This window comes from Centroberyx affinis, unplaced genomic scaffold (genome assembly GCF_046629955.1).
Source record: "Centroberyx affinis isolate AG114_WGS23_722 - 3 ecotype Tasmania unplaced genomic scaffold, CSIRO-AGI_Caff_v1 ptg001948l_1, whole genome shotgun sequence".
Lineage (NCBI taxonomy): Eukaryota > Metazoa > Chordata > Actinopteri > Beryciformes > Berycidae > Centroberyx > Centroberyx affinis.
Genome location: NW_027280305.1, coordinates 299,444 through 310,981, shown reverse-complemented (window position 1 = coordinate 310,981; position 11,538 = coordinate 299,444). Strand labels below are relative to the sequence as shown.

The window sequence follows — 11,538 nt, the reverse complement described above, 5'->3', positions numbered from 1 at the left end:
CCACACACTACACACCACACACCACACACTACACACCACACACCACACACTACACACCACACACAGAAACAAGCATAAGTTTGTGTCCCCTCTATTTGTCTACTCCTCTGTATCAAAATAAAACCAATTTTACTAATACAGCACATCTCATACGACCATGTACCCTATGTGCTTTATGTAACCCAATGTAAAGTGCTTTATAAATATGGTTAAATACTGTTCAAGATCATGAAATAGAAAGCTAATAACAGAAAGAAGATAACCAACATCATGAAGGAACACAAACAGAAGTAACATTTGAAAAGTGTCTTTAATATATATTATATTATATATTAAAGTATATATATTATTCAGAAGCAGGAAACAAGGGGTGTTTTAGGTTTCACCCTCTAGCCAGTTACTATTTTGGAGCGTATGACCTCCTTTAAAAAATTCAGCTTTACTATATTTACCCTGTAGTAAAAAAATTGAGGACACAAACAAAGGCAGAGACGCTTTGTGTACAATGCAAGTACTAGAGTGCATGTGAGTGCTGCTAACAACAGCTCAGTGGGAGCACTGGTAAGCATGTGAGCTGTCCGCCCTCTCCCCCACTAACAATAACAGTGTCAGTGCGGCTGTACGTTAATTAGTGTTATTTCCTCTGGGATTGACAGGCGAGTATGTGTATCTGTTGGTGCACTGAGAGAGAGAGAGTGAGAGAGAGTGAGAGAGCGAGAGAGAGAGCGAGAGAGAGCGCCAAGCACACACTCAGTCAGGCTGTTCCCGTGGGCAGGGAGAATGAACATTGTGAAAGAGGCTATTCTGATTCACTCTATCCTGGACAATCTGTGAATAGCATGTACGAGCTGCGGTCTGAGCATGCTCGCGTGTGACGCTCCGGGCTCCGCATGTTCAAACCAAATTTGTCTGCCGTTTCCTGTCAGATGAGTGGAGAATCCACTGGAGGCTCCGTTCTCCATTGGCTGCGCGAGGCGGCACAGGGGAGGAAGTATTGCCATGTATGTATGCTCTCTCTGACACTAGTTACCACATCCACAGCTGCTGCCGAGGCAACCCCGCTTCATAATCTCGTAGTATGTGTAGTATGATCTCCATATAAAAATAGCGCAAAACTGGTGTTCAAGCACATGACTTCATCAAAAAGAGAGCCCTTCTGATAGTAATGGGTTTTTTTCCCCCCCAACCAGTTTTAAACATGGTTTTATTACACGAGTCTTTAATGTCTTTGAAAAGCAACATGTCTTATCTTTAATTTGAAGTCACACAAATGGGGAGAACACAGAATTCACGGGAGCTCTCTGAAATGATCCAGTTTCTTTTCATATTTTTGTGAATTATCTCCTAAATTATTATAGGGGTTTTTTCTGTCCTTCAGTTTGGCACATATTTCATGCACATACTCAACATTCAACTCTAAAAAATTACTCTTTACTGGTTCTTTGAGGACTAAATTGGGATTTAAAGACACTATATCGAAAGAACCATCTAAACCTCTGAATGGTTCTATACAAAGGACAATTCATGTTACCTGGTAGTTTTGATCATTCTTAACTCAAATGATCAAAATAATTGTGACATTTTGGTTGTTTAGTGGTCTATGCATCGATATTTGGGACAAGTTAGCTATAGATGACCTAAGATCACCCCTCACTTCACCTCACAGCCGCAGTAGGACCTGCCCAGTCCTTTCACAATAGTTTGCTGATGGCTACTGAGTGGCTCTGGATTGGTTGACAATCAGTGTGTGTAGCACCACAGAGCTACTATAGGTAGAACGAAATACTAATTGAACATATCCCTATAAGCAGCCTAAGTACTTCTCCCTCCATGTCTCTGGATGATGGCAGTTTAAATTCACATTATGTAGATACCACCATCTGTAGAATAACTGGAGAGAGCTACTAGAGAGTAGCCTAATATTCTCAAACTAAATTTGCTGACAGTTTGCTCCATCAATCAGCAGGTAAGGAAATTGCTGTCTGCGGGTAGTCTGGGCAGCCAGCGGGTGTTTTCCTGTCTGTCTGTCTGTCTCCCGGGAGGATCCGCCGTGTCGTGACTGTCGGCCGAGCCCAGCCTTCAGAACTCCGGAAGCGAGTCTCGAGATGGAGAAGGAGGCTGCCACATCCGCGTGATCATCCTCAGAGCGCCAATAGCTTTCTAGCGAAGAAACCGAGGATCACGGTATTCCCTGCCGCGCGTAAGGAAATGGGCGGGTGCGGGGAAAGCTCTGTCACGCTGCGTGGGCGGTGAGTGTAGTAAGGAGCTGCCGCGGAGGTATTTATCAGAGCACGGAGGAGCCGCTGAGACAGGACGAACCGTAGCCTGATAACTGGAGCATTTCAGCACCACCGCTACCGGACAGCGACACGTAGCCTAAAGTCAAACAGCCATGGTTCTTATCTGGACGCAGTTCGGTATGAAGCACAAAAATGTCAATGTCAAGTGCAAAGTGCGAGTTATGCACAGGGGTGACAGCTCAGGATCCTCTTCATCAGCGGTAAGTTGAACTCGTCTTTATAGCAGTTTGTCAATGTATAGTTCATTTGTTAAAGATGACTACTGACTCAAATTGAGTGATGTAGCTGTATAATATTCAGTATTCATGCTCAGGAGCTTTATGTTAGTAAATGTGGACTTTTTAAATGAAATAATAATAACCTTTTGAATTCATTTGTAATACGATAATGTACAGGCATTTATATAGCCTAATACATAATCATTGCTGTCATAGCCTACTTGAAAATGTGAGCCGCATATGCTGATTATTGCCGGTGTAGCGTGCTAAGTCTGTTGCTGTGGATTCATTCAAATGCAGACTGCTATGTTGAGCCATGTACAGCCAATCGCTGCAGAGACTCGCGGCTGTAAGGGGAGGCTTTGCACCCCTCACGATATTCACACGCACGATTTCCCCTTAACTCACGTTGTGTGCATTATAAAACGCTATAGATTTGCCACGTTGCACTGCACTGAGATTATGGTGTTTTTTTTCTAAGAGTGGCTTTGCTATCTATTTTACAATCTGCCAGATGCAAATGAGCAGGAAGTTGAAGATCAGCCATCTTATTTTGTAGGCTACTGTAGGCACTGGCCATTTCACTTCACAGACTTATGATTAGTCATTCATTATTAGTTTTATTATAAGCCAGTCTTTTACAGCATGTAGCACGTCACACTTCCAAACACAGTTGCCTACACAATAGTTCCAGACTTCCAATAGTGACTCAGCAGTGTTTTGTATTTTGTACATTCTCATTCTGCAGTGAATATCACAAATACTGTTAGCTGGATGTCATAAAGTTGAAGGATGCTTGGCATACTGTACCAGGCTTGCTCCATATTCTGTCAACCTTTTGAATATTCAATATCTGATGCATGACTGTGCTTGTTTCTACAGGAGAGCAGCAAGTCTGAGCCAGAGACGCCCTGTCTGTCCATCAAACCCGCGGGCAAGGATTTCTACAAGGTCCTGGAAGTCTCCTCTGACTCCAATGAGGACGACATCAAGAAGGCTTACAGGAAGATGGCTCTGAAGTTTCACCCCGACAAGAACAGCGATGCTGATGCAGAGGACCGGTTCAAAGAAATTGCAGAAGCCTATGAGATCCTGACTGACCCCAAGAAGAGAAGCATATATGACCAGTATGGTGAAGAAGGTAAGAAGCATGCATGTTCTTTTGTAATTTTACACTCTTGTGATTCAAAAGTACATAAAGTACAAAAAAGGGAATTAATTCACATGAGTTAAATGAACAGGCTTAAATAGTAATTGCCATCTGGCTAGTTACAGTAGCATAGACTGGTTCATTAATTATTCATATCATTGCCAAGACAAAATGCTGATGAGCAGTGGGGGATATCCTCACTAAAACCTGCAGCGCTCCCTCCCCTTGTAAAACCAGCTAAATACGTGTGACATAGACAGCTGTGGGGATGATTAATTATTTAGACCGCAATAAAAGTGTTTTCCTCAAAACTTCAAAATAGCAGATGTAAATTTAGCCTTCAAGAAGTGTGAGCAGAATATGCATGAGCAGAACTGCAGTAGTCAGTGAGCAACAGCAGAATATAGTACGAGGCACCAGATCAAGGGAGATGCTCTGCAGGAATTTCAATGAGTGAACTCAGTAAACTCAGCTCTTACTCTCGATATTTCTGTTCTCTCCGTGTTACAGGTCTTAAAAACGGCAACGGAATGTCTATGGCTAACCAAGGCAACACCCATCGCAATAATTTCAACGGAGACGCCCACGCCACCTTCTCCTCTTTCTTCCATGGCTCCGACCATTTTGACATCTTCTTTGGGCCTGACAATGATGGCGAGGATGACCTCTTCAACCCCTTCAGCCGCTTCACCTTCAGCCATGTGGGCGGGTTCCCTGCCCATGAGGGTGGGCTGCGGAGAGGCCGGCGGCGTCTGCAGGGTGTGGCGGTGGTACACGACCTGCTGGTGACCCTGGACGAGGTGTTCCACGGCTGCACCAAACTGATGAAGATTACCCGCAGCCGCCTCAACCCCGACGGCCGCAGCCTGCGATCTGAGGACAAGGTGCTGAACGTGGTAGTGAAGAAAGGCTGGAAGGCTGGGACCAAGATCACCTTTCCCAGGGAAGGGGACGAAACACCCAACAACACCCCGGCAGACGTCACCTTCATCCTCAAAGACGAGGAGCACCCCCAGTACAAGAGAAATGGCTCCAACATCGTCTACACAGCCAAGATCACACTCAAAGAGGTGAGTTTATGGGTCTCAGTATGTATTGTGCTGTAGAGCACAATGGATCTATCAGGGTTAGGGGTCTGTTGTGGCTTTAGATAAAATCATACACCAAATGAATGATATATTAAGAAAAAAATGACTGGTCTATAAGCAGGATGACAGACATATTATGCAATTTGTCAACCATACACCTACTCAGAGAAGCTTGAAATCCAACTGCCACTTTTAGTTCTTTACATAACTGTTCAATATTTTTTTTATATACCAAAGAAAATCAATTTATTGAAAGACATCTAGAAATAAGACAGCAGTTTTCAACAGAGGCACACTCCCTGCCAAATGTAGGGAGGGTGATGTCTTTAAATGTTGTCTGAGGACAGAACACAGTGTTCTGTGATGGGCCTCTGAGCCGTTCCCAGCCCCCACCACCCCATGCTTAGAATGGGCTGACAGACCCCTGCTAACAAAACAGCAGCAGCAGCCTGCCAACGCCTCCGTTACCTCATCAGCCCCTGCAGAGTGAGAGAGAGCAGGAGCTAAATTTAGCTCCGGTACTGACTGCCCCCACAAATCTCACTTCACTCTGCCTCTCTCTTACTATGCTGCAGACTCCTCTGCCTCTATAAGGCAGGCTAGGATGCTGGAAAGGCAGCTTTTGGCTCCCTTTGTCTCTGGCTCTCACTGCTACAACCCACACACAGATTAGCTGGGTAGCAGTCACAGAGACAGGCCTTTCAAAGAGCTCCTCCATCTTCCTATAGCTGCCTTCACTCTCTAAAGCACTTACTCCCACACACAGTCAATATATAGAGCAGATTATAACATCTGTAACACTGGTTTACTGCATAACCGAGGAAATGGTTATGCTTTTTATGGAGACAACTGCTCCACATTTTTATCTGTGATGTAACATGCCATTTAAAAAAAACACCAGGCATTCAGTTCATTTTCTCCAAGTGTAGCTAATAATAATTATAATGGAGCCACTCAGAAAGCATTATGTAACTTGTTCTTAAGAGGTATAACAGGTCTTGAGTACTAACCTCTTCTTCTCTATTTTTTTTCTTCTCCAGGCTCTGTGTGGATGCACAGTTAACGTCCCCACACTTGACAACCGGATGATGCCACTACCATGCAGTGACGTTATCAAACCTGGTGCTGTCCGGCGACTGAGGGGCGAGGGTCTACCCCTGCCCAAGAGCCCGTCCCAGCGAGGCGACTTGGTGGTGGAGTTCCAGGTGCTCTTCCCCGACAGGATCCCACCCCAGTCCCGCGAGATAATCAAGCACAGCCTGGCCAAGTGCTAGCCGGCTTTGTTAGTGGCCAGATTGATACAGCTTCACCATGTGTGTATGTTGTTACCAATTCACAAACACAGCCTTGCCCAAGGTGCTAATATCACAACCAATCACAACCTCTTATTGTGTTTGGACAATGGCAAGCAGCACTGAAGTGAGTGAGAGTTCAGACAGGACTTTGAGGGAGAGATGATTTTCTACAGTTGTATGCACTTTAGGCATAATGCTCAACAACTATAATGCCACAGGAGTAGTGTGTTCATAACTGACGAATGGAGTCTTTGGTATCCGAGGGCATCCAGTGACTCAATAACCTTTCTCTTGAAGGAAAGGGTTAGCTGTACTGTTATACTTGCAAACCTATACCAGGAAATCACTTTGCAATTCAAGTCTGTATAGACTTCCTTAAACCTGAGTGGTAGAATTATTTGACAAAATAACTCAAAGTTATATGGTGTTCATATGACTGATGTTTTACATTGATTTATTACAATAACAAAATGTACTTGTGTGCAAAGATGTACTTTGTGTGCAAAAAGCATAAACATTGTCTCTAAGAGAGATTCATCTGTCAAATGTTCTATTGAATCATTTGAAATGTTTGTATATATTCTGCAATGAACCAGCTGTTGTTGTATTATGAACTGATATAGACATAGTTGGAAGCATGAACAATAAAGAAAAAACTGAATTTGAACTTGTGTCCCCCAGCATTCCTTGTGATAAACTATTATTTAGCTATAAAGACACTGTACTTGTCGAGGTACAGAAGGCTTCAATAACCTTTTCAAAAAGGGCAAACTAACAACCATTAAAGTCCATGAATTCACCCTTAAGAGCAAGAAAATCTCCCAGTCCTCATTTCAGAGCTGCTGGGGAGATGCAGTGATGTTGAAGCCTACCAAAGCTAACTGCTGCCATCTAGCGGTGACTATTGGTTAGGACAATGTCGGAGACCCAGTAAATAATGAGACACACCTGCGGATCTGTAACTCATGGGCCCGCTAAGTGAGCGAGTACCTCTGAGCTGTCTCTCCTATCAAGGGATTACTTTGTAACACGGACAGTAATACTCCTAACTGAAGGAGATTGTAGCGATGAAAGGAAAGATTCTCTTTTGGACAAACTGCACAAAGTTGAGCCGCAAGGCGACATGCAAACAAATGTGTTTGAAACACTCTGAGAACATGAGAAACAGAGTAGTCCAAATTGATTGACACATCAAACCACCTGCGCACAGAGAGACGACTGGAAATCTCAGCTGACATCAGCAATTTTCTAAAAAATCACCCCTAATGTCCTCTGGGATGAAATGTCGCAAGTACGAGTGACAACTCCATCAAATCTGACTGAAGGTTACCCTGTCACCAATCTGACCTTACTTGTCCTTTTGCTCATACCGTTTGTGGTTATTCTGCTCTTGCTGAACTGCCTGTTCCTGGGTTACAAATTATTGATCATTTCAAAGAGGAACAAAAAGACGCGCGAGGACTCAGAGGAAATGCTGTTGCAGTCGACCCTCCACAGGGTCGACAGAATATCCGATGTGCCCTTTCCCTCAACCCAGGACGGGAGGAGAGCGTATCTGTCTTTGTCAGAGCCCATCCTGCCACATCCCGTGACCTCCTCACGAACGTCCTCCAGAGACAGGGCAGCGGTGGACCACCGGATCCGGTTCCTGCGGCCAGACGGAGCCACCGGGACCGGCTCAGGGTCCCTGAGAGCGCCGAGCACCATCGTGGTCACCTCACCTGCGACTGGTTTCACCTCAAGAGTCGACCTGCCCACGAGGTCACGGATGTACAGCAAGAGCACAATGGACTGCTGTAAAAGCGCACCTGTCCTACCGCAGTTTAGTGACTCGGAGGCTGAAACGAGGGAAAACCTTGTGCCGCCGAACTCGCCCACGGTGAACGATCCCTTCTCAAGGGTCAGTAGCTGATTTAGTTACCACATGTAAACAGGAGGAGCGACGCAAGTACCAGGGTAAAGTTGGCTTGATACTGGAGATTGGCTATTCGGTGGATATTCGTTCATGAACTTATGACGAAAACATGTAAAAGTACACTGTTGAATATATTTGATCACAGGAAGATAGATAGGCTACAATTTCATAATTTTCTATATTTAAGGAAAATGTGTTACGTAAACTTGATTTATATAGGCTGTGCCTTTCAAAACCAACATTATAAGGTGCTGTACATGAGAAGATAAAAAGACAAACAAAACAAAGACACAAAAGACAAATAGGCAAAACACTAGCAAACTCAGATGTAAATCGCTTTTGTCCTGTGTGACCAATAGAGGTCCCAAGCCAAATTCATTCACATTGATGACATCATGCCTTTAATTATATATACTACATATATTACAATGTATAATAAGAAATTAAAATAGCAAGAGCTCACTTTCCATCTAGTCCACATTTTTGGAATGCCTATAAAAATGTATAGTATAATAGAAGTTGAAAATGTTCCCATAATTCAGAGGGAAAATGTCAGTGATGAGAATAAATTTGTTCTTGACCTCTATCTGAGGGTGCTGAAATACATTAAAATACAAATTAGGGAAGGTAATATATTCAAAGTGTGTGTAAATAAGAAGTAGGATGTCAGCAATGAGAATGAATTTGGTCTGAGACCTAGGTCATATGTGAGTAAGCAATTTTATGTAATATTTTGTTTAAAAAAAACTGAATAGCCTAAATATTCCTATAAATTATTATGGAAAAAGTAATTTCCCTAAATTAGAGGGAGGACATTAATGAGAATTAACTGTAGAATAGCCTACAGGCCATACAGGAAACAACTTTATAAAGTGTCAAAATGCATTGAACTATATTTTATTGCAAACAGAGACAAATATTCCTGTAGATTATGAAAGGTAAACTTTTCAAAAAGTAATGCAAATCAGAGGGATGTCAAAGATGAGAATGAATTTAGTTTATGGAACAGTATTATGATATAGGAAAAAACTTTATTTGAATGTTTTTTTTTATAATAATGGATATAAAAAACATGAATGGATGAAAAATGAATTAAAAATTTTTATGTTAATACATTTTAAAAAACATTCTCTCAAAAACCAAAACCAAAGTAAATGGTTGGTGAGTGTTCTTCACCTTTCACAAATATATTAATTGATGTGCTTTTATGTTTCTTTCACAAGTTACTGAACATTACAGTGGTAATCTGTGAGATATTTGTCTTTTTCAATTTTGTCTCCACCTTTTGGTGATAAGCTCTCATTGCTGTGGTGGTTCTGCTCTGCACTTGTCAATCAAACAGTGTGTCCAGTACTGTGACGTCTTTTGCCTTGGTTTCTCTGTTGATGAAATTTCTGTAGGTGGTGCTCTTTTCTTTTTCTGTTCAGACATGGTGGCTATCACTGCTCATGCTAACTATCCAGTTCTTCCTCTGTTTATTCCATACAAACCACTATTGCTGCTTCTGGTAATGTAAAACACACCACATCCTGTGTGCCAGAGGCTTTTTCCAAGGAAAAATGTACCCGATACTGGATGTTTAGTACAGTAGCCTAAATGCAAAATCATTCCTAAAACAAGAGTGTCACAGATTATTACTTAAAAAAAAGAATATCCACCTAACATCCAATTTCCAATATAAAGCATAAATCCAACTTTACTCTGGCCATTTAAGTTTGATGCAAGTATGAGGCCTGATGTTTTTCACAGCAGGAGACAAAGGGTCATATTTGTCGGAGCAGTACTTTGGAGTTGCTGACAGATGTGAGCCGAGGCGCCGCAGAGCCGAGGCGCTGTCTATTCGACAAGGTAGACGTGGAGTGTGAGTATCCCAGAACCCCTCCAGAGACTTCCTGCCTCAATACATCCACAGTGGGTCCTGGCCTGGACAGCGACTTTGGTGCCAGTGCAGGTAGACTTCAGCTTCCATCCTAAACAGTGTTGAGTGGTAATGTGTTATTTGCTAAAGCTACTTTTCCCAGTAATGAGTAGTGTTGTGACCTAACATTTTAATTTGAGTAGTGATATACGTTACCAATCAAAACCTCCTCTAAATAGCCTATTAGATTGAAGGTAAGGTATTGAAAACCTGAATACTACTCCCATTCCCTGCTTCATTTTCCTCAAAATTATTTGTCATCTTCTCACACTTAGGTTATTTAGAGAAAAGTTTACTTTACGTATAGATGGAAGTACTCCCACTACTTTGACTTTATTGAGTAAAATGTTGACAAGATCATTGTCCATTAACACTGTTTATTACCCTGATCATTCACATGGCAGCACACAGGTGAGGGACATACATTATTCAGATTTCTGTAGGTATATGAAAGGTTGTGATCGCCAGTTTTGGGTGTGTAATGGAAAAGTATTGGAAAGAGTAATATAACAAATGACTGCTTCCAGGGGTAATACTTAAAGTTATAGCATTGCTTTTGAAATGAGTAACAAGTAATCAGTAATGTATTACTTTTTGAATAACTAGCCCAGCACGGATAACAAATTAGGCTCCATCAGGATTCAATATGTTCCATCAGTCATTTAATTAAAGGGAATTCTGAAGTACTAATTAGCTAAAGTTCTGAAGTACACAAATCATTTCTTTTCAGGCGTCTCCCTGCGGATTTTGTCGGCAGACAGTGACGGTCTGTCCAACGGTGTGTTGGCTTCAGCCCTGGAGTGGGATTATTACGACCCCTGCTACGTCAGGCAGAACAACCTGCCCCAGCATAAACACCTCAGACCGGCGATACACACTAAGCAGTACTGGGTGTAACGTGTCCCAGCTGCTACTGGGATTACTGTACATTTAATCTTAATTTAATGCTTTTATATTTTCTATTTATTTAACTTAAAGAGGATCACAAATGTCTGTATATTGTTTTATGATTTTTTTTATGAAAGTACACAGCCACAGATTTAACCTAGATTATTTTAGTTTGTCTTACTCACAATCACTAAAACTTTGCACTATTTTAAATCAACACACTTTTTTTTGGCCTATGCACTCTGTCACTGAACTAGTTCAAATGGTCAGGTATTTACTATGCACCCTTCACTTAATGTGTCATATTATATTCACTATTAGGTTAATATGTTATATTAAATTCACTATTAGGGCACAACATTAGGGCTGTTCAGCCTGTTCTGAAATTCGTAAACCTACACATCAAGATTAACATTCACTCACAATTGCTTGAAATGTTCTGATTCACCATTTTGTCTAATAAGTATTGAACATTGCAATTCACTTAAATTCTTATTAATTCGATGCAAGAGCTATTTAAACCCCTTCTATTGCATAAAGGGGTCCAAGTGTCTACCTATTACATTCAGTATGTACAGTATGCATTTTTCTGTTTAAACAGATTATTTCATGAAACCAGTCTCTGAAATGACCTCAATATTAAAACATTTAAATCTGGAGTGTATGTGTTCAGTAGTATGAGGTTACTACAGTGTTATATTTTTCATGAATAAAGTCACAGCTGAATGTAGGCTACTGTTGTAGAACAATTTCCTTAACTGATGCA

General features: G+C 41.8%; 2 protein-coding genes across 3 annotated transcripts; both read left to right on the top strand.

The window, feature by feature from the left end:
- The first annotated feature begins 2,392 nt into the window (after positions 1-2,392).
- LOC139653679 (dnaJ homolog subfamily B member 5) lies at positions 2,393-6,110 on the top strand. 2 transcript variants are annotated; one of them, XM_071530603.1, is made up of 4 exons: positions 2,393-2,497; positions 3,404-3,659; positions 4,179-4,738; positions 5,797-6,110. In XM_071530603.1, exons 1-4 carry the CDS (start codon positions 2,393-2,395, stop codon positions 6,028-6,030), a joined length of 1,155 nt encoding a protein of 384 aa, XP_071386704.1. In that variant the 3' UTR covers positions 6,031-6,110. The 2 variants fall into 2 exon arrangements, with proteins under 2 accessions (XP_071386704.1, XP_071386703.1); XM_071530602.1 differs by having other exon boundaries at positions 2,393-2,500; positions 3,401-3,659.
- Positions 6,111-7,333: 1,223 nt separating this feature from the next.
- On the top strand, positions 7,334-10,781 carry hwa (huluwa). The gene is made up of 3 exons (XM_071530626.1): positions 7,334-7,930; positions 9,716-9,917; positions 10,615-10,781. Exons 1-3 carry the CDS (start codon positions 7,334-7,336, stop codon positions 10,779-10,781), a joined length of 966 nt encoding a protein of 321 aa, XP_071386727.1.
- The last annotated feature ends 757 nt before the right edge of the window (positions 10,782-11,538 follow it).